Here is a 25,608-nt window from a genome sequence, read left to right on the forward strand (position 1 = left end):
AACTACTGATGCTGTGATACACATATTTTTAATTGATTACTGAATCCTTTCAAAATAAGACCCATTCCTGATAATTCTTTATCAAGTTTTCCTAAAAAACACACCTCGCAAGGTGAAGGTTTTGGTATTATATTTTCTGTTCATTCATATGCATGCGTAATGATTTTCTTACACTTACCTATAGCCGAAAAGCATAGTATTTAAGAAAATGTTAGCTAATGGAATTTACTGAACTCACATGAAAAAATCCCAGCGGCCCCGATATATACGGCATTTTCATTCCCAACAGATACTTGACTTGTGAAGTCACAACGTGTGTAGCTGCTCCTGTTGTCATCGCACTTATCACTGGTTCTGTTAACAAGAAAGTGGCACTGCCCAGCTGCAGCATAAACATCGCTACCTGAAAAGCAAAGGTGTAAGTATCAGTAATTATAATAAAATGCAGATTCCTGGCGATAGGACAATGAGGCAGGGGCCTTTCAATAAACTGTAAGATAATGAGACAAAGATAAAAAGCAAAAGCCCTTTGAAGGACAATTATAGCAGAAAATGGAACCCATTGAAACCCTGTGGGTTTACCTGCACCACCTTACTCACATCACTAGTTTACCAGACTCTTATTAGTTTAGTAACAAAAGCTGACTCAGGGAAACTGTCTTCATGCAAAGTTAAGTATTCTCTCCCGCTCAAATACATGAGCACAATAAACACTATAAGAACATCAACTCAGCACAGAAGCATGAAGTAAAGTAAACTCAAAAAGTGAGGGTGGTGCTAAGACTCATTCCTGCCCCACTGCTGTTCAGCCTGAGTAGGCAAAGGGCCGTATCTTGGTCCATCTTACCAATTGCCAACACGTTAATATCAGGATTCCCAACGTTAGTAATTCCAACACCTACCAAATTAATTAGGTCCTAAAACTACAGACAGCTGAGTCCCATGGTGAGAGCTCTGTCATCCCGCGGAGGCCCGCCCTGTCCCCAGGCTGCTGCACCATCAGATTTCTCTTCCCATGCAGTCACGCAACCACTTTGCTCCTCCAGCAGACCCTTAGCCTCCTGATATCCCACTCACCCTGCGCATACGGTTCAATATACCATGGTATTTGGTGCTCTCATGCTACAATGTCATAATATCAAATACGTCAGATACCACCAGTCCACTACCAGTAGTTACATCTGCTTCATATGTTGAGGAGGGTATAAAAATACTTCAGATGACAGAGGGTTTAAAAATACTTCTTTACAGAGAAACAGGGATGTTTATATATAGTTATGTGTTCTGTATGAACAAAAATAAAAGTAAAGACCTTTAAAACTACTTCCCTTATATTTCAGAAATGCTTGAATTAATTTAAAGTAGAATATATGTATACAATAAGAAAATTTAAAGCAGGAAGAAAAATTCAACATCCATTTTCACAAAAACACTCCTATATACAAACTAAATTTCTCTGCAAGAAAAAGGAGTATGGTTTGGCTCAGCAATATTTGACCTTGAATACTATTTCAGCTTTGTTGCAACTTTTGCAGAAGTTATTTCAGAGAACAGGTATATAATGGAAGAATAATATTCCTCTCTAATCCAGGAATCTGGACTACAGATTAATCTACAACTATTGTAGATATTTTGTGGGAATATAGGTTAAATACCCAAAGTCTTATTGGGTATTACTGCGTTTTCTCCCCTTATTCCACACTGCGATCACTCTTTTCCTCTGAAAATGAGATTTGACAGCTCTTAGTTCTTTGAACAAGGTTATTATATACCTACAGATGCTACTGTGGTTAGAATAACACTTAATCATTTTCTGATCAATATTAAGATATCAGCTTATGTTTGAATTATCTCCCCATACAGTATGTTCTGCAGATTCATTAGATAAAAAAATAGTTTCTTCTATAATCTTTTTCATTTCCTATTCTTCTGCCTGAAAAGTTACATATTCTTGGTACAGAGTTGTTTGTTAAAATAGTTTCCAAGAGGATTATTTTGTGTCTACCATATTAAATATCATCCTTTGGGAATATATTACAGCCTCCTTTGCTTTATTTTGTTTTGTTCTGAAGCTAAAATAATAATTTCCAAATGTTATCATTCTTTACGCTTGAACACCATTTATTTTTTCACCAATCTCACCTGTATGCAGTGAGCTATGAGTATAATAGCACAAAAGAAAGAAAAATACCAAAGTGAGTGGCTTTTAATTTATCACAAAAACCTCTAGTGAACAATTTCCTCTTCCGTCTGAGGGATTAAATCTGAGATTTTTTTTTCCTATTTCCCCCTATTAGCCTGTGGACAGCTCTATACTACAATCAGAACATTGATTGCCATTCAAGATTGGAGCCCAATAACAATAATTACTGTGTATCCTCAGTGAATAGCAATTTAGTCAGGCCTGAAACCAGTAATAACTAACTTCAGATATTTTGTTTAGCTGTTAGTACAAACAGCCTATTCGTATATTTAAAACATTGTTCACAGTAGCAAAGTTCAATAAGACTTAAATTCTCTCTTCCCTAGTGAATTTTGGGGTTTTTTTTCTAAGATCAGTTTGTATTGTATGAATGTGAAATTTCTAACTGTGTAATAGCCTAGTTTCCAGAGAATGAGATGAATGTTTATTTAGCTGTGGAATCAAAACCACAGAGACAATTCTGTGAGCTACATAGTATCACAGAGAAATATTAGTTAATATTAGCATTTCAGAGAAAGTTATTACAGTGAATTACATGGAAATGGTGTCATCATTGCAGAACTTCACAAATTCAGCATCACTCTCTTTTTACTTTAATTTTTTAACTTTAAATCTTCAGCATATTAGGGGGATGCTTCACAGATAGTAATTAAAAGGTAACATTTCAGCTGTACTTTCTATTGTTTATTTATAACCGTGGGTTATGTAAAATACATCCAAACCACGAATATGGTTTCAGAGAGACAATTTCTGTAGCCGCTCAGTTAAACAACCAGCAGCCTACACTTCGTCCCTCGTCTCTTACTGCAGAAGGTAGCTCAGGACTTCCAGAAACAAAGGCAATGTTTCATCAGCATGTACATCCTACTCTTTCTTTACATTATAGTTAAATAAATGTAATGTGCATCCATATATCTTCCATGGTGAAGATCTAAAACTGAAGCAATGAGAACAGAAAGCATCCGGGGAGGAGGGCATAATTTTCAGCACAAGCTGGTAAGGGAAACTCCTGCTGTCCTTGCAATATGAGTAATGTACAGAAACTCTTTAGGTAAAGAGGGAGTAAAAAGGTGTTTTAAAACAAGCCTCCCAAATCTAGTTGCATGTGAGTGTTTTTGACAGATATACTTAAAATTTTTAGCATTTATACAGGTCCAGATCAACTTTCCAGTTAAGCCTCCATGCTGGGCAACAGGCATATAGCTTGGCTGCTTTTTGGAAAAACATCATTTGAAACTCAGATGAGCTGACAGTGCACAATTTCATCACGTTGCATTATGTCATAAAATCTGTCACCTACTAAGCAATAACCAAAATGTAGAAAGTTAAACATTCTTAAAGAAATTTCTAAAAATCTACATTATCTTCGATGTGTTTGTGATACTCATTTTTGCGGGTTTCCCATCTTATTTTTGGATATATTGTATAATTTTTCTTCCTTCTTGATCAGACAAACTACAGGCAAAACTGACAGTGAAATGTCATAACAGCAAGAAATAAAATACAAAAAAATGCCAAAGGCAAATAGATTTATCTTTCCATTATTTGTACTAATACTGGGCTTTTCTTAAACTGTAAAAGGAACAAAATTTTCACATATTTTAGGATTGTCTCCAGAATTTTTAATTTTTCAAAATTTAGTTCTTAAGGGGTGAAGGAATATTTCAGAGACAACAATCACAGTCACAATAATGGTTTGAAAGGCACGTGGCTCTACTTTCTTTGTGCAGCTTTTTCAGTATATCACACTATGTAAAAAAGATCATTAAGAAGTAAATTTTCTGAGATGAATTTTGCTTTCACCAGGTATACATTCTTGATTAAATTCATGCAAATGAAACCAGGAGCTGTCAGAGAAAGGAAAAAAACCACAGAAGCAAGGGAGAGAGAGCAGCCTTGAGATAATGCGCAGTAAAGGAGAAAAGATCTTGGAAACAAGTTATTAAACCAAGTGGTTGAAGGCAGGACTTCTAAAAAACATCGTGGAGAAAAAATGAAAAGTACAAATCAGAATGGAAGATAATGCAAAGGAACCTCTTATTGCAGCTGTCTTTACTGCTCCATAATTTTACTCTGACAAGCAGACGAAGAGAATGGGGATTTAGCCAGGAGAAGAGAAAGAAGTAATTTCAAAAAGCAAAGCCCTCTATGTTCATTAATTCAAGTCCTTTTGGTTCTTGTCCACTTTCAATACTTTCTTCCCATGACAACACGCTCAGTTTATTATTGTTAAAATTCCACTCTCACTGTGTAGTCAACCTAACTGTATGGCCAGTAAAAATTTTGATCATGTAACAGCACTTTGGAAATCACTAATCTTAAAACTTCTGTCCACAGTAACTGAAAGGCTGATATCATGTTACCTGCTGCATGAATTCAGTTTTGGAGAATGAATTTTAAACCCCTCAAAATTCCACATTCTGGAGGGTGCTCGTTTATTTCACGGTTAAACTGAACAAAAAGCAGTGGTACTCTTTCTGATCATTTGCTGCATGGGCTGAGAGGACAAGGTGAGCCGTGAGGAATATATCTTGGAAGAAAACAGTACAGATTGTGAGCCTCTCATTTACTGTGTTGCATTGGTTATCTCAAAATCAGAGGTTGCAAAAGTGAAGACATCTATGGTCCGTCTGGAGATGTCTGTCTGGAGACAGCTGTCAGACACAGGCAGTTCAGTTTGACTGAGTTGTCAATTTAAAACTCTTCTGGCCTTTTTCAATAGACATTGTAATTGGCAGCTTTGGGTCTTTTGAATTGCAGCTCTTAAGTTCATTATGTTTAGTAGCTTCTGATGGTGTGTGGAGTGAGCTTTCCTTGCTCCAGGACCTGAACAACACTTCTTTCTGTGGTCTTTCTGGACTAACACATAGCACGCTGTACTGTAATTGCAGGAACCAGGACTCACACCCAGCCAGTTGTACAGAATATAAGCCTGCAAGAAGTTATTTCCATTGTGAAATCAAAATGAACTCTTTTCCGTGATTATCACTGTATAATAAAGGCTCATGTTTGTACCTCATGAAAAACTATGTATAACATAAAATAGTGCAGCATGATTTTCCCTACAGGGAAACAAAACTTTGGACAAGAATATTAACCTTACAAAACCACACTTCATATTCAAACATGCTCCTCTGTTATTAAGCAAACTGATAATAGACCATGTAAATTTGTTGTCCTGATAACCAGAAACATTTTTTATTTCCAATACTGTACGTCAGCAACTAATTATTTGTAAGTCTTTAAAATACAGTCATTGAAAAACTTGCTAGTAAAAATGTAGAAGACTGGGATGAAATAACCACTATTTCTCATTTACAGAACAGTAGCACAAGTGAAGTCTGTAGGACTGTGGTCCTGAAGAGAATAAAGCTTTTTTCTAGGATAAAAGTTATTTTTTCTCTCACTTTGAAATGCAAGCAGCTTTCCTCTATTTATTCAGCAAATTTAATATTGAATTTCAGTTTAGTATGTTGAGGTTTTTTTACGGACGCATATTTATGCAAGCAGTCTTGCACACATACTATACTAATAGGAAAAAAAAAATCTTACCCAAAATAATTTTTTGAGGATTTTTGATGCTATAAAGGCATCATCCAATTCTAATTACAAAATTATTTCATAGGCATCTGTTATGTTCCATCATTTCCTCTCCCCATCAATACCTCTGAGGTATTTAATATCAGGAAATAATTCCATTAACTTGATTAGCTTTCCCTGCCCTGATTATCTTTATAGAGTAGCAGTTACACAAACATTAAAAATCCACATTATACCTTGTGTTCTGCTTTTAAATATGAAATAGTCTCTGTGAATGCATTATATTAAATGTTTTTAGTAATTACAGTTTTTATTTTGTTATTTATTTTCTGCTTTAACGCTACATTATGTTCATTAGAATGCCTCTTAAGATAACTAAAAATCTTCCCTCTTTTATGAACAGTCCCTCAATCATTAGATTTAAAAAGAAGTTTAGGAATCTGAAATTTATTATTTGAAAAAAAATTTAGCCAGCTAAGCCCCAGATTTCATGTCTTACAAGCTCTACCTATTGTCTGATGATCAGAAATCCGTTCGAAGTTATTTCATGTCTAGATGGCACTAAGATTCACAAAGCCTGCTCAGAGTTTGCCTCACACACAAATGCACACTTATGGTCTTCACAAAACACAAAGCAGCCAACAGCAGTTCATCTCAAAAGCATACTTCTTCCCTTTGCCTTCCCTGCATGACTCATTATTTTGTATGTTTTTTGCTTTTTCTTCTTTAATGTTATTTGCTGATTAGTGTGCTTAGCCCCGCTACTGGAAAAACAGTATGAAGTTCCTTTTCTGGCCAAGGATGTTCAGGTCTTTACCTACTATTTCTAAGATGGAACCAGCTGTTTTGGAGAAAGATGCTTCATTCTTCATGTGGAAGCTGCCCAAGGTATGGAATAGTCATAACATCAATAGTTTTTGTGTAATTAGTGGCTGGTTAGAGCACTGCATTTTGACTACTTTATAAAGAAACGGTCTTAGAGTAGACACCATAGCCTAGGTCTGCTCCCTTCCCAGAGAAGCACCATCCCAACTACCAACTGCACTCATAATTCCACTTCTTTTAGTATTTCAGGATGTCTTCAATGGGAAAGTGTTGCCTCAAAATGCATCATCTTGTCCCAGAGTACGTCATCTATTCCAAGCTATTCATTATTTTCTAGTTTAATCTGATAAGTAGAAGCAGGTCACTGACTTAGCCCTCCATTACCAGCAAGATGTGCCCTGTCACCTTATCTGGGAATTGCAGCAACTGTTAGCTAGGAGACTGGAATCATGATGAGAAATGTGGATTCCCACTTTTAACAGCACCTGGCATGATGGCAAAGTTTAATCACAGCCTTGATCCAGACTTTCACTTGTATACAGCATATCAGTAGCTTCAAGGCACTCCTCTAGGAAATAAGTATTTTAATCTGGTCTTTAACCATTAAACTCACATGAAGGACTAGTGGTAGCCCTACAATCACCAGCTATATTAGTATGGCTATAATGCAAGTGACTTTACTGACTTGGGAGAGGAGCCCATGCACATAGCACAGTTCCCTATCAGACCTCCTTTGAAGATGCAGGCAGAGGATTTTCTAGTTCTTCTCATTCTAAACAGGCTTAAACAGGACATAGGCTGCAATAAGTCAGCTGGTGTGGTTGAAGGTATATGAAAAAGCAGAACTTTTCAGAATGAAAGAGGTTTACACATCTAATGGGATTCTGCAGCAGCTAAGCAAAAAATTTCTACGTGAGATTTTGAAGTTAGATCAAATGCAGGCACCAACTTCCTGCTTGAGGCATTTCAGCCTCTCTGGGGACGACGTAGGAGATTATCAGGCTGTGAGCACAGCAACCCGCATGAAGAGCTCTGTGCGTGCTCAAAGGACTTTGCTGTTAGAAGCACCCTGCACATGATGCAGTGTTATGTTGCACACACTAGTGCAAAGGCCACGCATGCAGCAGCCAGGCACATCAGCATCAGCTCTACTCCACATGTTGTCTGTAGGGTTTCCCTCACTCATGCTACTCCTCCAAGTCATAATTTTGTAACCAATAAACCAACAAAAGAATTTAAAATGCAACAGAAAACCATGCTTCTTGATATATCCTACCGACTAACATAAGCACATGCCCTAGTTTCTGCTAGGTGTGCAGGGCGCTGGAGATCCCATTCCACGCTCCTTCACTCATCCTTTGCATGGTAGAGGAATCCAAAGCAGCAAGCACAGGGGTCCGAGTTTCTTTCAGGAGGCCAGGTACCCAGGAGGTGTTGCAATGTTGAATGTTGGAACATTTCTTCCCTTTTAATATTTACAAGGAAAGAGGGAAGCCTTCTTTGAAGACCTAAGTAACTGGCAATGGATAAAGGAACTCAGCACTTGTGGTCAGAATAGGAAAAGAGAAAAAATTTAAAAGACCTCTGATCATTTGAATAAGCTTTGGAGAATCATTTGAAGACATCTGTTTTACTAATTTATTTCACTTTAACAATGGGTGTGTGAACTCTAAAGAGAATTTAAAGATGTTTTCCCTACTGTTTTTAATTATTGAATATTGTATAGTATTTCTTTTCAAGCCAAGAGCAATAAAAAACCTCAGGAATATGTCAATGCTTACCAGGAGCTGATTCATGTTTTGTCTCTGAAGGAGAAGGAAAGGGAGTACCACCAACAACTGAATATTATATTAGAGCTGACTGAATGTGGTTTTACTTCATATTGCAACACCCTAGGAGCATGTATACAGACAATTACTACATCTCAACAAAGGAGCAGCAAGTTCTTAAAACACATTAATTTCATTATCCACAAACATTGGACCAGACCCATGGTCCGTTTTTCTCAGAGAAGTAAAAAAAAAAATGTGTTACAACAGTCATAGCTATCAGTAACATACAGAATATGTGTTCATAACCAACCTGAATGATTCCTCCTAGAAATGAAACTGCTGCTGCAACTCCAATCCTCTGCATTTCAAACTCCGATAGGCCCAAAAATCCTGAATTATTGTTTGTAGTGAAATTCATGGTGACCGAAGGAACAAGGCGCTCAACTGCGTTGGCAGATATTAAGGAAGTTAAAGCAAAAGTTCCTATAAAAAAAGCCGCACATTAGTCACCTATAATTCTATATCTGTCTGTACTTATGACTCACAGTTTCTTTTTTAAAATTTGGACATTATGAGTAAAAGTGTCATTTGTGAATTTCTATCATGCTAAGAATAATATTTAAGGTAATCTTTTTATGTAACACACATTTCTTCATATAAAATACCATTTATACATGTGAACTAAATGTTGTGAGTTTTTTCTGAGCATATTCATTTAGACATGGTAACAAAAGAAATTCAAACACAACAATTCACAATGATTTCAAGTTAGCAGAAAGGCTTTTAACTCACCCTGGGTGTGATGAAACAGCTTTTTGTCTGAAGATCCCAAAAGTTCACCATTCAAATTTCTAGGGCAATTAATGCACGCTGTATACATAGTACCTAGCCTATTATAGCTAGCAGATGTGTGTGTTTAAAAACTCAGCTATCTGCACTCTAATATATGGAGGCAGATTATGAGAGAAACATTTATTTGCTGAGAGAGGTAAAGCAACTTTTATGACACACAGATAAATAAGGATGATAATTCAATATTAAAAACCACAAATACATCATGCAGAGCTCTGAGAGCATAAGAAATGCCCTACTATGTCAGAACAATGCTCCACCTTGCACAGTACTCTGCCTCCAGCTGTGGCAATCGGAGGTGTTACCCAGAGAAAGCACACAAGCCTGGCCACTTTCTGCAGGTCATTCCTCTCCTAATCCGCTGGCATCTATGCCTCGTGTTAGGGAAGCACATCCTTATCTGGCCCTTTTAGATTTCGTTTACAGACCAGTATTCATGAATTTGTCAAATCTTTGTTTGAACCCGCTTGTATTTTCTGCCTCCACAATGTCCTCTGGGAGCAGGTTCCAGAAGTTGGGTTCAGTGTGTATTCAGTTCCATCTGCTGTAGTATTTTCTTTAATCTACACTTTAAAAGTCTTTTAAAGTGATCTCTCACCAGTTTCACTGACCTCTCTATTTCTATTGTTGCAGGACCTGGTAAACAGTTTTACCCTCACCTTGGGTTTCACAGAGTAAACCTCCCAGCATGAATTCCTTTGAAACTACCAGGATCACCTCCACCTTGAAAAAGGACCACTAAGTCCTACCTTTTGCTTCTTATCCTTTAACCTGTTAATAATTAATAAAAGAACTTTTCTTCTATCACAAACGCAACTTAGTTTCTTTAGTAACCTTTAGAGTGGAACATTATCAGTAGCTGTTTGACCATTCTGACATCTTGTTCAAAGCATTTCCTTTTCCATGTGCTTACTGACACTCATACAGTACTCTAGGACATTAGCAAGGCAGGATTTTTCTTTACAGGAGTCACATTAACCCCTTTCCAACAGACTCTGATTATGCATATCTTTCAGTGATCTTATTTTTTAATTATAGTCTATAATAATACGGGTGCAAGACAGGTCTGCACTTCCCAGGATTCCATCCAGAGCCCTACTGACAGACGAAATTACACTAGTAACTTGACAGTCCTGTGTCCATGTCAGAAACGTGTCCCACCAGTTTCTTCCCTGGCTTCCTGATTTTGATGTATTTAAAGAACATTTAACTACCGGTTTGATCGCCCCCTCCATGGCACTCTTCAAATTCCTTTTTTTAGCCTTCTAAACTTACTGCATATGTTTGACCTACTGAATTTCATGGCTTTCCTGCTTACCTCATTTGGTCAAGCTTTCTGTTTTTCAAGTGGCAAACTCTTCCCTGTGACAGTCCCCTTAGTTTTCCAATTGAGCCATGAGGGGTTTTTTTGGATCACATTTTCTTTTTTGAATCATGATACACATTTTACCTGAGCCTAAAATACAGTTTGCTTGAAGCAACATTCAGGATACTTGTAGGCATCTTGCTTTTCAAATTGCTCCTTTTTCTTTTAAACCTGTTCCCTCCTTTTCACTTTTTTTCCTGCCATAAAATTGTATTTGAAACAGTGTACATAAAATTCTGTCTGAAATCAAAGGTCTATGTGTAGTACGATGACAGATGAAGCTGTCTCAGAGGATCCATCCAAGATCAATTATATCAAAAGTAGTCAAGAAGATCTGACAGAAAGTGCTGGTAGGAGAAGAGAGAGTCACCAATGTACGTGAGGAATTATGGAGCGTTTAGGATTCTGAGGCAGGTGGTATAGCTCCAGTTCAGCCTGCACACCATAACGCCTTAACGGAGGCTGGTGGGATGAGTGCATGAGACATTTCTACTGAAAGGATCAACAGCACATGTCACACACATTTATTTTAAAAAATCATCACGATAGCAAGAGAACTGTTTTGTTTCCTTTTTTTCTTAAGATTAAATTCTGGAATAGACACCTGTGAAAGGAACAGTTTTCTACACCAGGAAGTGTGCAGCAATCTGCAGCCACGGCACTGCAGGACTCAGCAAATCATTCTCTGAACAGTATTACCTCCCAAGGATAAAACATCAGACTTAACTGTTTGTACTTACTCATTTTATCATCTGTTTTTGTTACTAGAATTTATGTCAGCCAGATACTTATTTATTTACTTTCCCACATATGATCATATGATGGATTTTTGTCTTCCTAATAATCTTACACTAACAAACTACTGACAATACACTGCTAAATTATTCATTTTTAATATAAGTTCCTGTTTTAATATATTTAATGAAAAAGTTCAAAAAAGTATACTAATCTATAATAACTCAAGTGTCAAAATTATTTTCCAAATTCTAAATTTTCATCTTTTTTTGAATGCTTCTGTTTCTTACATGAGCTGAGTACATGCCATCATTCATTACAGCATCAAGTCACTAACAGCATCCACAGATCATTCTCAGACATCAAAAGGCTCAAATACTTTCTGTGCTTTTAGGGAAAGCAAACTTCCAGCTTTCTTTTTGCTATAAGACAATTCATAACTGTCCAGCAATTTTGAATTTAACTGAATATTTTTGAATAAAAACGGTCCTCGAAATATGTCACTAACTTCTTACTGAAACATTTGTCAGTGCATACACTTGAGCAATCAGATTCTGTGGAGTTCGTTTTGTGTGTGATTCCCCAGAACCATCTTTCCTCTTTTCAGGAGTTTTTCTCCTCCACAAGGAAAACATACCTCCTCCCTGCTTAAGTCTCCTGATGACCACAGAGGCTGCTTCTCTTTACCCAGTCCTACCATGCTTTACTACTGGGCCTGTCTCATCCTTCCTGAAAACCTCAGAGGCCACAAAGTGCCCACTTCTACACAACAAACAACTTGTGGTTCTACCTCTTGAGTATTATTTCCAACTTTGGTCTGAAAGTTGGGTTCTTTGGAGTCAGAAACAGAGCATTTGCCAACTTATTAGGAGGTCAAAGTCACTCAACTCTTGCAGCTGCTGTTGACTCTGTTGAGGGTAAACAAGTAACTCAACTACTAGAAGAGTCACGAGAGAGCACCTTTCTTGTACTGAACTCATTGGGAGAATCTCTAGCTTTAATTCTATAGCAGGTAATAGGCACAGAAAGATTTTTTTCTGAGAAATGCAGAGTTTGTGTTTTAGATCTGTGAGAAGTAGTGTGTGTTTTCTTGGCTTAAGAGGCAATCAAGCCTTTTTCATTCCTGTTTGCATATATCTTGTTGGCTAAGCCCTTTGTTAAACTCTTAGCCTGAAGCAGATTTCTAAAGTAGAGTTAAAATACAAAAGCCCTTAGTAAACTACATTTACAAAGGAAGTGTCAATGTAATATTAAATTATAATGGCAGGAGTAACTCCAATATGTTCTTAATGAGGCTCTTTAAAGTGCTTAAATGGGCAAACAATAGTTGTAAAAAGAAGCACAAAAACATATTTCTGTTTAGTCTTAGGTTTCCTTCCATTGATCTTATAACAAAAAAAAAAGTTCAATTTCTAATTCCTTATTTCTGAAAATGTTTTTAGCAAATGGACACTTACCTGTCGCAACATGATGTCCCATTCCAAATATGGCATAAATAATGACAGGAAAGAAAGAGCCATATAAACCAAAAACTGGATGGACTGAAGACAGAACCGCAAAGGCCAGCCCTGTAGAAAGTTAAATGGAATTACTTCACTGTATGAAGATAAAACTGTTCTGCATTCTGTTTTGGTTTTGGGTTTTTGTGCTTTGTTTTGTTTTTTTTTTTAAATGAGGAAACATCTGCAATTTTATTAAGAGCAGGCAAAAACCCACCTTCATTTACAAAAACCTATAGCATAAGCCAACTACTGCACAACAAGGATCAGGAAGAACTGTGGAAGGTTTTTCATCTATTGTAAGTCATCAAAATCCACACTTTCTTCTGAGTCTTGGTCACCAGCAGAAACAAATGGGCCACAGATACAACCTATGGCACCAGCTACCATGTTTCCAGTTTATCTCCATCAATGGTCCCAAATAATTTTTTAATAGACAATCCTCACAGGAGAAGGCAGCACCATTTCACCCCCACCCTTCACAGACATGAGACTGGGGCTGCCAGGGCTCCAGGCAGTCAGATAGTTATTTCTTACAAACAATTCAAAACCTATAATTTTGATTTGGATGGAGCCCGTTCAGTCTGCTTTCTTCTAATTCCTTAAACAAAAAAATATTCCAGAGTTCATGGTCTTTAAGTGCCTGCATTTTTCATCCTATAGATATTGTTGTGGTTTAACCTGGAAGGCAGATAAACACCACACAGCCATTCACTTACTCCCCTCAGCAGTGGGATGGGGGACAGAATCGGGGGAAAAAAAAAAGTAAAATTCGTGGGTTGAGATAAAGACAGTTTAATAGGACAGAAAAGGAAGGGGGAATAATAATAATAATAATGACAGAATATACAAAATAAGTGATGCACAATGCAATTTCTCACCACCCGCCAACCAATGCCCAGCCAGTCCCTGAGCAGCAGTCCCTGCCCCCCGGTCAGCACCCCCCAGCTTATATACTGAGCATGATATCATATGGACATCATACGGTATGGAATGTCCCTTTGGCAAATTTGGGCAAGCTGTCCTGGTTGTGCCCCCTCCCAGCTTGTCGTGCACCTGGCAGAGCATGGGAAGCTGAAGTCCTTGACTTAATATAAGCACTACTTAGCAACAACTAAAACATCAGTGTGTATCAACATTATTCTCATACTAAATCTAAAACACAGCACTATGCCAGCTACTAGGAAGAAGATTAACTCTCTCCTAGCCAAAACCAGGAGAGATATTAACTTTTTTGTTGTTGTTATGTAAATCTCTTGGCCTGGAAACAGAAAGTATTTTACTTTCATGTTGAGATGGAGAATGAACTGAATTGGTTAGGATTTAACTTCACAGACTTACTAGTTCCCTTCACTGTTTAGCTATAGAGGGCAGTATCCATCCTATTCTTAGAAAGTCTCAGAATATGCCAAGAAATCATCTTTTAACAGAGACATTCCTGCAAAGCAGAGCTTTGGTTGCTGTTCAACTTCAGATACCTAAGTCTGCACTGACTTCTTAAAAGTCATCGGATAGAGAAATTCCGCAGACTACACTTCAGACCGGCAGCCTCTACTGCCATTTCTCAGTTTTTTCTCCTAGAAACTAAGCATAGGAGAAATTGCCTGGCAGTGTTGCTCTGTAAATCTTGCTGTATACCTTGTCTTGCAGTAGAGAAGACAGGATTGGCCTGTGTAGCACACAAGGTGCCTTTCTGAAGTCCACCTTCAATCTGAGCTGAAGTATATATGTGTGTATTGGGAGAATGACCGTGCATGAGCTGTGACAGAGGTGATTCAGATCTATGAAACAGAGTTGCCTTCTGTGCATATTTGAAATGCCCAAAGAGAATTAAATTTGTAGGACTAATTGTTCTCACCAAACTTTCCTGACTGCTCCAGAGAACATTTTTTACCTGAAATGTTTCAGGTGTATGGTGTTTTAATAATATGAAGAATGCCAAAGACTATCTTTGCTTATAGGCTTTCAGTGGCAATACCGAACATTTGGATTCAAGAGCTCTCTTCTTGAATTTGCATTTGAGTCTGTAACAAAGAGCACATGATGGGGGGAGGAAATAAAAGGCCAAAAGGCCAAAAGTGTCAAGTTCTCTGTGAGGCAGACAAGGCCTAGCAGTTCACCTGTTCTTAGAAAAACATCATGGTGAAGATTTTGCTGAGACAGATCTTACGTGGATCATCTTCATCCACACAGCACTCAGCAAAGTAGCACTATCAGTTATGACTTGGAGAGGAGATATTTTAAAACATGTCTCTCTTAAAATTTTTAAACAGAAATGGACATCCTTTCTCTTTTGCCTTTTCATTAGTATATCTACTGATCATCACTTCTGGATTTTTCTCTTAGCACACCATTATCAGGAACCAGAAAGATCTCTGAAATTATAGTTCTACATCCATGTTCATGTGTATCATGCAATAGATGTAAAAGAGTCTGACCCAACAGTGACACAGAAGGATGTGTCTGAGGAGAAGAAAAACCTCACATAAGAGAACTGCATGACCCTCTCCAGACAAAAGTGAGCATGGGGGGAAAAAAACTACAGAAAAGGAGAAAGAAATATTTAAGGTTTGTTCAACACTGAAAAGCTCTTCCATTATAATCATTTTATGAACTAAACCAAAAACAAACAAACATTTTGTAATTAATAGATGGTATACACATAACAGACTGGTAGAATACCACTCACACAGATATCCCCATCTTGAAAAGAAAGCAGTATGCAAGGCTAATCTATTTTAATCTTCAAAAAGTAAAGGAACCAGCAAAATCAGTATAACTTCAGCCACGCTTTAAATATAACAACATAATTAAACTGAAGTGACCTCTCTGTGTGGACAAACATAAGGGAAATACACAAGACGCAGTACTAAATGCTGAGCCACGTATGTACTTTACAAGCACTATTAGAAGAGGTCTATAAATCCTGGTTAAGATGACCTGCAAAATTCTCTGTGTTTAAGATGCTCATTAAATGAAAGGAATTCTTTAATGCTAAACCAGAGAATTACAAATATAGAATATTTTAATCTGAAAAGATTCCAACTTCCAAAAATTCCTATTCATACACTGCAGAACACAATGCATAGAGAACTCACTTTGGTGAGTTCCTTTGCATGCTCTCCTCCTTGCATTTTTTTTCCAGGTGTTTGTACTCCATGAGTTATTACAAGGGAAGAACAAAAACTCCCTCTTTGCTAAGAAAGTTTTGAAAGAATGTTTTGAAATATCAAGTTCATTTTGCAGAAAATGAAGATTATGTTCATATTTTTAAGTTTGTGCTTCAGTTGTGTTAACTTTAGACTTTGATATTTTCCTTATAAAACCTACACAGTTCACTTTTAATAGGTTTTCACCGTAAGTATCTTTATCACTCAGTTCAAGAGAAGGTTAGCTTAGAAGTTGTACAAAAAAACCTGAAGGGTACAGTAATACACTGCAGGCTAAATATTTCCAGAAGAGGGACTACTAGTTCTTCTACTATTCAGTATTTCCAATTAATCCAGGATTAAGAACAGTATAAATTGTTCTTTCCTCTCAACATTTACAGGGAAAACAAGGGCTCAGCTGCCGCAAAATAATCTGTCACCATCTGGCTGTAAAAGCCAATTGTCCTTTCTTTACATGTGTTTACTTTGTTTTTAGGTTTCCTAAAACATTCTGGATCCGAAACATTTTACAATTACAGGCTGACTGTGTTTGATTCAACATAAACTGTACATGTTGTGGGTAGAGCACAAGAAGCTTAACCCAGCTGTAGATCATGCACAGACAAACTGTGTCAGCACCTCAGTTCAGCTCTCTGAACAAGGCTGAGGGGAACAGAGAGGCACAACCTGAATGAACCCTTACTTCCAGAAGAACTGGTCAACAGAAATCTGGCAGGAGACTTGTTAAACTGTGGAAAAGGGGTTGCCTCGCCCAGCAAACCCCTGGCACTCAAGTGGAATTTTGCTTTACTCTCAGACTTGCCTCTGAGAAATATCTCCTGTTTACAGGCAGATAATATAAATCTGGCCCTTGTTTTTATCCTTTCACGGTGTTTTTGTATTAAGTTTCTAGAAGCAGTGTCTCATTCTTTTCATGGTGAGGTCATGGCAGTCAGGACAGAGCTAAAATTACCAGCCTTTGACTCTGTCCTGGCTCTCTTTCTTAGCTTTTTGTTCCTATGACTGAAGCGTGTCAATCATGTGCAAGAGCAGAGTTGCATTATAAAATAGAATTAGTAAAGACTTCAGGCTTTCTGATTAGGTATATAATGTTCAAAGGTTCAAATACTTTAAATGATATAATCAGTAGTATATTTCAGCTCACTTCATTAATTTTCATATTAAACTTTGCTACAATGCATTCCATATGCTCAAGAACTAGTCAAAAGACAGGAAACATTACTTAATTTTTTTTAAAATTCCAAACGGTAATAATACTCAAAAGAAACAGGTCATAAAATAAGGATCCCACATAATCTTCACTGGTAAAATGGAGAAGCCTCCATGGCAGTGACATTAAGAACATAAATTCCATGGGAAAAAATGCAAACAAAGAATGAACCGTAAGCTAGGACACAGTACATTAATACCATGGCTCTCTATTTTAACTACCTCCTTATCATAAGATAACATTGTACAACAGAGTGTCATTGGAAACCATGCTTTCTGACCAGCACCGGATGCATAACAATACTCTGCCATGCCACACTGAAAAAAGAGATGGTGCACTGCTGTTGGTAAATTCAAATGCAGATAACTACCAAATAAAAGCATGATACAAATAGAAAAAAGGCCATGTCCTACCACATGAGAAAGGTCTCAGTTTGTTAAGTTGATAGTTTCTGCTAATGAGGCTAGTGCAAAAACTACAGAAATAAAAAAATATTTTCCATAGAAAGAGCTATGAATCATGAGAGTACGGTCAACTAGTTAACAATTTTCTGCATCTGGAAATGAGCTTATGAGACATACATGTGTTCTGATGAAAGCTATACCATGCCTTCTGGAAATATACCCAAGCCAGAAATTTAAATGAAGAAGCAGGAAAAGCAGTAAATCTATAATTGATCTGAGGAGTTTCAAAATTTGTATCATTTATTATTTACACTGAAAGCTATAAATTTCAAAGTTTTTCTGGTATCATATATATTCAAATAGATTTTGTTACTGTAACCTTTTATTCTTAAATGTGACTATATTAAGATTGTCAATCCCCAAGTTTGGGGAACACAAAATAACACTAATACATCTTATCCCACTCAAAATGCTATCTGCAGTTGTGGTCACTCTCTGGTGTTTCAGAAAAAGAAAATTTCTCCCTTTGTTCACAAAGCTGAAATATATATATATTTCCTGTAGATGCCCTAAAACATAGAATTAACACATATTTAATTAGCGTCCTATCAAACCCACTTGGAGAACTAAAAAATCAGACACCCAATGATTCATATCGCAGCTTTTAATTTCTAATTCCAAGATAGCTAACTTTTACTGAAGAAAAAAAGCCACTGCAGAAAACATTTTTAATATTACATTTCATAACAATTTTCCTACACAAACCTACAGTTCTGGAAGATTCTTTGACTCTGGCTTGTTAAGAGCTATTAACACAAAATGATCCTTTGGAAATAATGTCATTTACCTCTGAAACCTGGAAAGCTCAGTATCAATCCTCTTAATGGTGTACAGACACACTTCATGCTTGCAAGATCTGTGTTTCCTAATGGCATCATTTGCTAGGGCTACACATGTGGATTGTACCTTCTGTCTGACTTATTTAAAGACAAAGTACAAAGAGCTTAAAATCATTCCTTAGTTCTGTGATTCAAATCCTGAGGCAAATTAAGAATGTAAAAGCAAGATGGGAGGACAGATTATGCAAAATGTACCATAAATCTTTCAGAGACCACAGAATGTTGAGTTAGCAACCATTCTCTTTTTTGAAGGATGTTTCAGTGTCGTTTCTTCCCATGCAACTGTCTCCTTCAGTCTGGTGAGAATTAAGCATCTCAGCTGTATTAGTTGTACAGTATCTGAAATGCAGCTCTGCCAGTGTACCATCTGATAACTGCATCAAAGGTATATTTGTGAAAGCACTGCCTATTCCGCCACTTTGCAAATTTCCAGGTACTGACACTTGTATCTTGATGTTCAAAAGAAAGAATATTCAAGTATTATGGTAGAAGAAACAAATGAACAATGTGATCCATTAATTAATTCTCTATTCAAGATAGCTTGACCCTTCTGTACCTAATAAAGCTATATCTATTTGAGATGGCTTGACCCTTCTGTACATTTTGGATTTACCCAAAAACAGACAGAAAAAAAAATAAATCTAGTATTTTATTTTCTTTTAATGGATCTCCTGGAAAAAAGTTATGACTATTGAGAGATAATCAGAGATTCAATGTTTAGACCTCTTTAAGATGGATTTGATACAATATCTAAACACCATAGATAATTTATAAACTATTATACACAGAATTCTATGAACTATTCCACAATGGTCAGCCATAATACCTGAAGAATCTGGCCCCCTCCAAAATAACACGAAAGAGGCATTTTGAAAGTGGATTAAAGGGAAATTCCTTTGCATCTCAATAAGAATAAACACAGAATGAAACCCATAAGAAGTTTCTGGCAAGCAGGTAACTATGAGATAATCTTCTGAGAAGCACCAATGCTGTGGAGAAACAAAGACCAGTCGTGACTGCTGACAGGCCTTAATTAAGATGAACTGGACTTTTGAAATCCGTTAAAAGGGCATCCATTTTGACAGATTGCTGGCCAAGGATCTCAGCACTAAAAGCTGACCCAGAATATTATAGGTGAAGTAATTTCTTCGTCTTCTTCCTTCAGGGAATCAACATTTCCTGGGTTTGTCAGTCTCTGTCCATGGTGCTCAGGCACCCCCCAGGCGCAGGGATCCGACATCTGCGCAGCTCATCTGGTCGTACTAAGAAAAGTGTACCTGGACATTAGGCTCCAAAGGATTCAGAGGTCATTCAGAAGCCGAATTCACATTTCTAATAGTCTGTCAGACAGGTCTGTATTAGCACATGTGTAACTTGGAAGAATTCTAGTAGGCATCAGAAATGAAATATTGCATGCACAGCAGCATCAGTGCCTTTCTTCTCTGCTGGAAAGTGGTATAAATATGAAACAATGCCCTACATTTACTTACTAACATGTTACATTTCATGATCAGCTTACATCACTATTCTTTGTATAGGAGAACTATAACAGAGTTCAGCTGGACACTTCCACAAATCATTTATGATTTATATCATTTATATCATGGATTCTCCAATGCACTCTCCAGGAGATTTTTCTGGCTCAGTTTCCAAATGTGCTTATTCAATTTCATCTATACATGCTATTTGTATGCCAGATGTATATTTACAAGACAGCTCTACCCCTTAATAAAATTATTAGCTCCAGTTAGTCTGCTCAGAGTGTATTTATGTCTACATATATGGTCAGAACCTGAAAAAAAATCCCCAGCAACCATAACCCTTGAGAAGACACAGCTGGGGTTCCTCCATGAAAAGCTAAAAAAAAAAAAAATATGTATAAGTTTTTGGCATCATGCCTTCCAAAACTCTGGGCACCAGTTCTGGAATGCATGAAGGCAGTATCGTTCATTTTTTTAATGGCAAGGTCTCCAGCCAGTGTTAAGGAATTAGTTGTTCAGCAATAAATCCAGCTCAAAATTAAATTAACTTTAATTAAAACATACAAAACACACCAATCCTCAGTGAGTTATTACTGGGCTTGCAGAATGAAAAAAGAAGTTGGCAGGAATAACAATACTGATTTCATCAGATGCCATCTACATATTTCACTTTTAGAGGAAATGTGTCTCAAGGGCCCTCCACCCCCCCAAAAAACAGCCCACCAAAACCCATTTGAGCCAAACTTGTTCACAATAGGTCATAGGAAAGGCAGCTAAAGTATAACACTACATATGAATTCCATACGAAGTATATCCATGTGCTAGCTGACTACAAAAAAATATATTTTTAAAAATTTACAAACACTGCCATAGTCCCAAATCTGATAAATTTGAAAGTCCAAAACTTACACCCTCATGCTTCCACATGGGCAGCTTTTGAGTATATGCAGTATAACACATGGACAGATGTTTATTTCAAAACAAATAGCATAATGTTTATGATTCCAGCCAAATACCAGGAATGTAGCAAAATAAAGATTGAATCCAGAAATACAGTGAAAGTATCATAGTTTGAAAGAAACACCACATTTTCCTTAACTTATTAATAGATACAACTCAGTTCAAAACTTCCCAGTTTTTCTGAGCAGCAACAGATATTGAAAGGAAACATAAACTTGTGAAGGAACCCCTTTGTGCCCTGTGTTCCATTCTCTCTAATGACAGGAAAACAGGTAATTTAGTACACCTATGAATGGAATTATATGGTAAGGAGATACATCTTCTTATCCCAATATTTTAATGGAATATTTTTAGAACTACTTCCAATTTTAAGTCTAAAAATATTCATGGCACTTTATACTCATTTGTTCATGTGCTGCAACTGTCTTTTACTTTAAATGCCTTTCCTGATAAGGAAACACCTTCTCAGGCTTTAATTAACCTGTTCAAGATTTTTAAGTCTTCTCCCAGGTATAATCTTTCCTTTTTTTTTTTTTTTCCTGATCCTTCTCCTAGCCTTTTCTTCTTCTACTGAGGTTTGAAATCATCTTCCATGAACAGAGGCAACCAAAATTACACACTATATTTCAGATAATAGATCAACAGTCAGCACTACCTGGGGTCATCGGCTTCTTTGCAGCTCCTAATCCACCTAACAACCCATTCTTTTCAAGGAGGCTAATTAATTTCCAGCAGATCGCTAAAACTACCCCTACTTGAGAGCATCAGCAGAGTTGTCTTTAGAATGCATACATAAATCTGAAGGAAAACCTACTAGCTGTCCTAGAGCTTTGCTTCAGAATTGGGTAGCACAACCAACCACTCTGATATCCTTTAATGCTATACATGCAAATATTATTTTATTATCTTTAAAGGGAAATACACCTCTATTGCTTGCATCCGGTCCAGTCCCTCCTCTGCGATGCAGACTTGTAACTTGGATACTCACTATTATCTGATCGTAGAATATAACTCCAGATTTGACATATTCATCAGAGGTACTTGTTACTGGATCTGCAATGTCAGTTACCTATTCTTTCAGAATTTTGAGATGACAATTACCCATTCAGCCCTTTATCTGAGTGTGTTTTATTTTCTGTGTTTACTCTCAATTACATATCCATGCACTTGACTAGTTCCCACATGGGCAAAGTCATCATCCTTCAGGAAAACTGAGACAAAGTACTAATTTTGTACTTCAGCTTCAATTTAGACCAAATACTTAAGCAGAAAGTACCATGTCTTTGTTTTGACCTCTTTTCTTCTAAGGTTGAAGAAACATTTGTGGGTTTGGGTTTTTTTGGAAGGGTCTAACTGAGTTGTAATGTTGGACATTTGTATTAATAGCAAATAACTGAAACCTGTATTAATTGCACCATAAACTGTCAATACAGTATTGCATGAGTCATGTCTGTGTTTCAAGAAAAAGCACTTTTGTGTTTCTAATTGCCCTCCCCATATACTTTTCTATTACTGGACAGTGTAAAGAGCTCCAAGATGCTATAATGAAAAGTGCAGGGTGCAAGTATTATCATCACCCAGTGAATAACAAAACAGAAATTAAGTCATGTATTCGTCCAAGCAGGAGTTTGTCTGGTCATTAGTGGCTTGCAGAAGAGGATTATAATTATCTAAACCTCAAGTGATTTCTTGGAAGAAGCTTGGGGGAAAGGGTTGACGTTGTCTGAAGTTAGGTATCTACATTAGGAATTTACATCAAGAAAGAGTAAGGTAACTTCAGATATTAAGCAGAGCACTTGATTTTCATTTTATAATGTCCTAACCAAAATACTTCAGATACATTTGTGCCCCCTAACTGTATAGAGAAATGACATACATAAATAAATAATGTATACTACTATACATATTCTGGCAGACTAACTTTGGGGATAATTTCTCTGGCGATGAACTCCGCTGTGTGACAGAGGGTGTATTTGCATAGACTTTTTCAAACTCAGACTTCCTTTTTTACAGCCCATGATGGTCAGAGAAACTTAGTGATGGATTGCAGCATTACCTACATGACTTCTAGATGCCAGTCTTTTTGGCCAGTATTTATAGTTCTGCCCAGGAAAAAAAAACTATAAAAACAAACAAAGAAACAACAACAACAACAAAATCACAAAGAAACACATTCTAAATAACAATCCAAAAGCAAATACTGAGATGTGATGTACTGACCAACATACATTGCATAATTTAAATCCTTAGAGAAGGCACAAAGCTAGTTTTGAAAAGACAAGACTGGATGAAGGCTAGCAAAATGGATTAATGAGAGACAGATCAACAGCCTGGTAATGAATAAATGATGCCAAGAAAGATTACCTCTGAAAGGCCTTGAAAGTAAAGGTGAATAATTTGCTTGATGCAATAAAAAGTTACCACAGACTGTGAAAATGAGTTAAGCAGCTGCATTCTGAAGAGGTATGAAGGGGCTACAGCATGTGTTCAGAAGGCTACAGAAAAAAACCAAAATGACGGCTTTATGAGATTTAGCTACATGGAAGGACTGCATCATAATGCATCTTAATATTATCATGGAAGGAAACTGAGTAAAATTCAGACACAGCTTGATCAAAGTATGCTTCTCGTGTCCAGTAGGTTGTGTCTAGGTCACATGAAAAAGCCACAAAGAGAATTCTGATATTATTACAAAAGGTCAATGGATGAGTTACAGGAAAAAAAACAAACAGTAAGACCTGCCTTTAACAATGTGGAATATGAACTGTTTATTACCCACAATGCCACAGATATAATGGCTGAGACACACCTCACCTAAATATTATGTCTACATCATCAGTGTCTACACCTGAGCCAGTCCTGTGTTACACTCAACGGAAATCTTGCCAATATAATCAATCAGCCTTAACTAAGTAGATGGTTAGATTTAGTCTGTTGAATCGCTTCTGTGGTGGGTTGATCCTGGCCAGCAGTTAAGCAGCCACCCAGCCACTTACTCTCTCTCCCTGAAAGGATGGAGGAGAGAACCAGAAAAGCAAAAGTGAGAAAATTCATGGATCAAGATAAAGACAGTTTAATAAGTGAATGAAAGAAAAAGAAAAAAAAAAAGTAATGTAAAGACAGTCATTCACCATCTCCCACAGCAGACTGAACACCATAAAATTCACTAACTCTTATCAGCTAGATCTCCATTGACTAATAAGAAACCTAAAAGCAGCTTGCTGAGAACTAGATACCTACACTGCACAACCTTTGTTTTATTAGGACAACCTCAATTTGGATTTAAAAAAAAAAACAGATTAGGGATTTATGAGCCATCTACATGGATCTAGCAATTGAATTTTTGTGTATAGGTGAGGAACACAGAACTAAATGGAAAGAAAAATCTTCATATGATGACTATTGATGAGATATTAATAAGTTTTAAAGGGAAAGGGAAAAGAGCAATGAAGTGTTAATCCAAGAAGCAAATTAAGGATTTACTTGTTAATTTAGAGTCATCTTGCTCTAGATGACTATCTAGATGTCTATCAATAACAGATTTTTGAGAAACACAGATAAATGAGGTAGTGGTTACCAAAACATGAAAGCTCAAATTTCTTAACTGTTGGTGAAAGTATATAGCAAACTTCAAGACTGGATGACAAAGTTCATTTTAGATTCAAAGGTTATTTTTCAACCTTATGTATCAGAGTAAGAATAAGGATTCTGCATCAGAAAAACCGGGTGTTGGGCTCTATATTGTTAAATGATAGCTGGAACTAATGAAGCCTAGTTTCTTCTACTGGTTTTGACATGTGGCTGACTGACTTTGCAGTCAGATAGTCAAGCTCCAATGGAATCTTTCTTTTTGGTGTGTTTGAAAGAACTACACAGATTATCTAATGCCCAACAAGGTATGAGTTTCTATTATCACTTTTTAGAACTTGTAGGGTCTGTTTCCTCTGGCCATTTTCATGAAATTTGTAGAAACACAATTATCTTTGACACTTCCTTCTCCACCTTCTGTGAAATTAGCTAAAAGACTCTAAAATTAAAGAACATACACAGAGACCATACAAGTAGAGTCTCAATAGGTGAATAGGACGAAAGAGCTCAACACTGAATTTTGGGACTCATGAATTAGGATTAACTTGGCATTTTTAGCAGACAATGAAACAAATATAGAAACACCTGAAGAATGACTGCTTGGTTTCATCAATGACTCTTTCATCACAAATGCCAAGCAGTACATCATGCTAATTCCATGCCTTTCCTTCCCATCTCCCTACACTCCTTGGTCTCCTCTCTCCCAACCCACTACTGGATCCATTTGTTGTACTGCACGCTACTGTTCAATGGATTCCCTCTGAATGGTCAAATATGACTTGGGCATGTTTTGAAAATGTTTCAAAGCATTTGAAAAGTAACATTAGAAGATTCACTTTCTGCAGAAATTATTACATAATTTCATATGGATTCTTTGATAGTTATTATACTCTTTATTATATAACATTGTCAGAGAGTAAGGATAACACCTTAAGCACAGAGGCATATGGTTTTACCTTAGCTCAGTGTTAGGTAAGGTAACACCTTACCTTCTAAAGATCCATTTCTTCTACACTGTACATGGAAGTAAAGACAATTAAATTAACAAAAAAAAAAAAGGTAAAAAGGTAGCATGCCTTTCTTGTACACCATTCCTAGACTCTG

The 25,608-nt window shown here is 36.8% G+C and overlaps 1 protein-coding gene across 1 annotated transcript in view; it reads right to left on the reverse strand.

Moving 5' to 3' along the window:
- SLC26A7 (solute carrier family 26 member 7) overlaps positions 1–25,608 on the reverse strand; it is a 66,746-nt gene that overhangs the window by 38,073 nt on the left and 3,065 nt on the right. The window contains 3 exon segments of the mRNA XM_009514258.2: positions 239–403; positions 8,651–8,823; positions 12,751–12,861. Coding sequence (XP_009512553.2) covers positions 239–403; positions 8,651–8,823; positions 12,751–12,861 — 449 coding nt within the window.

This window comes from Phalacrocorax carbo, chromosome 2 (genome assembly GCF_963921805.1).
Source record: "Phalacrocorax carbo chromosome 2, bPhaCar2.1, whole genome shotgun sequence".
Lineage (NCBI taxonomy): Eukaryota > Metazoa > Chordata > Aves > Suliformes > Phalacrocoracidae > Phalacrocorax > Phalacrocorax carbo.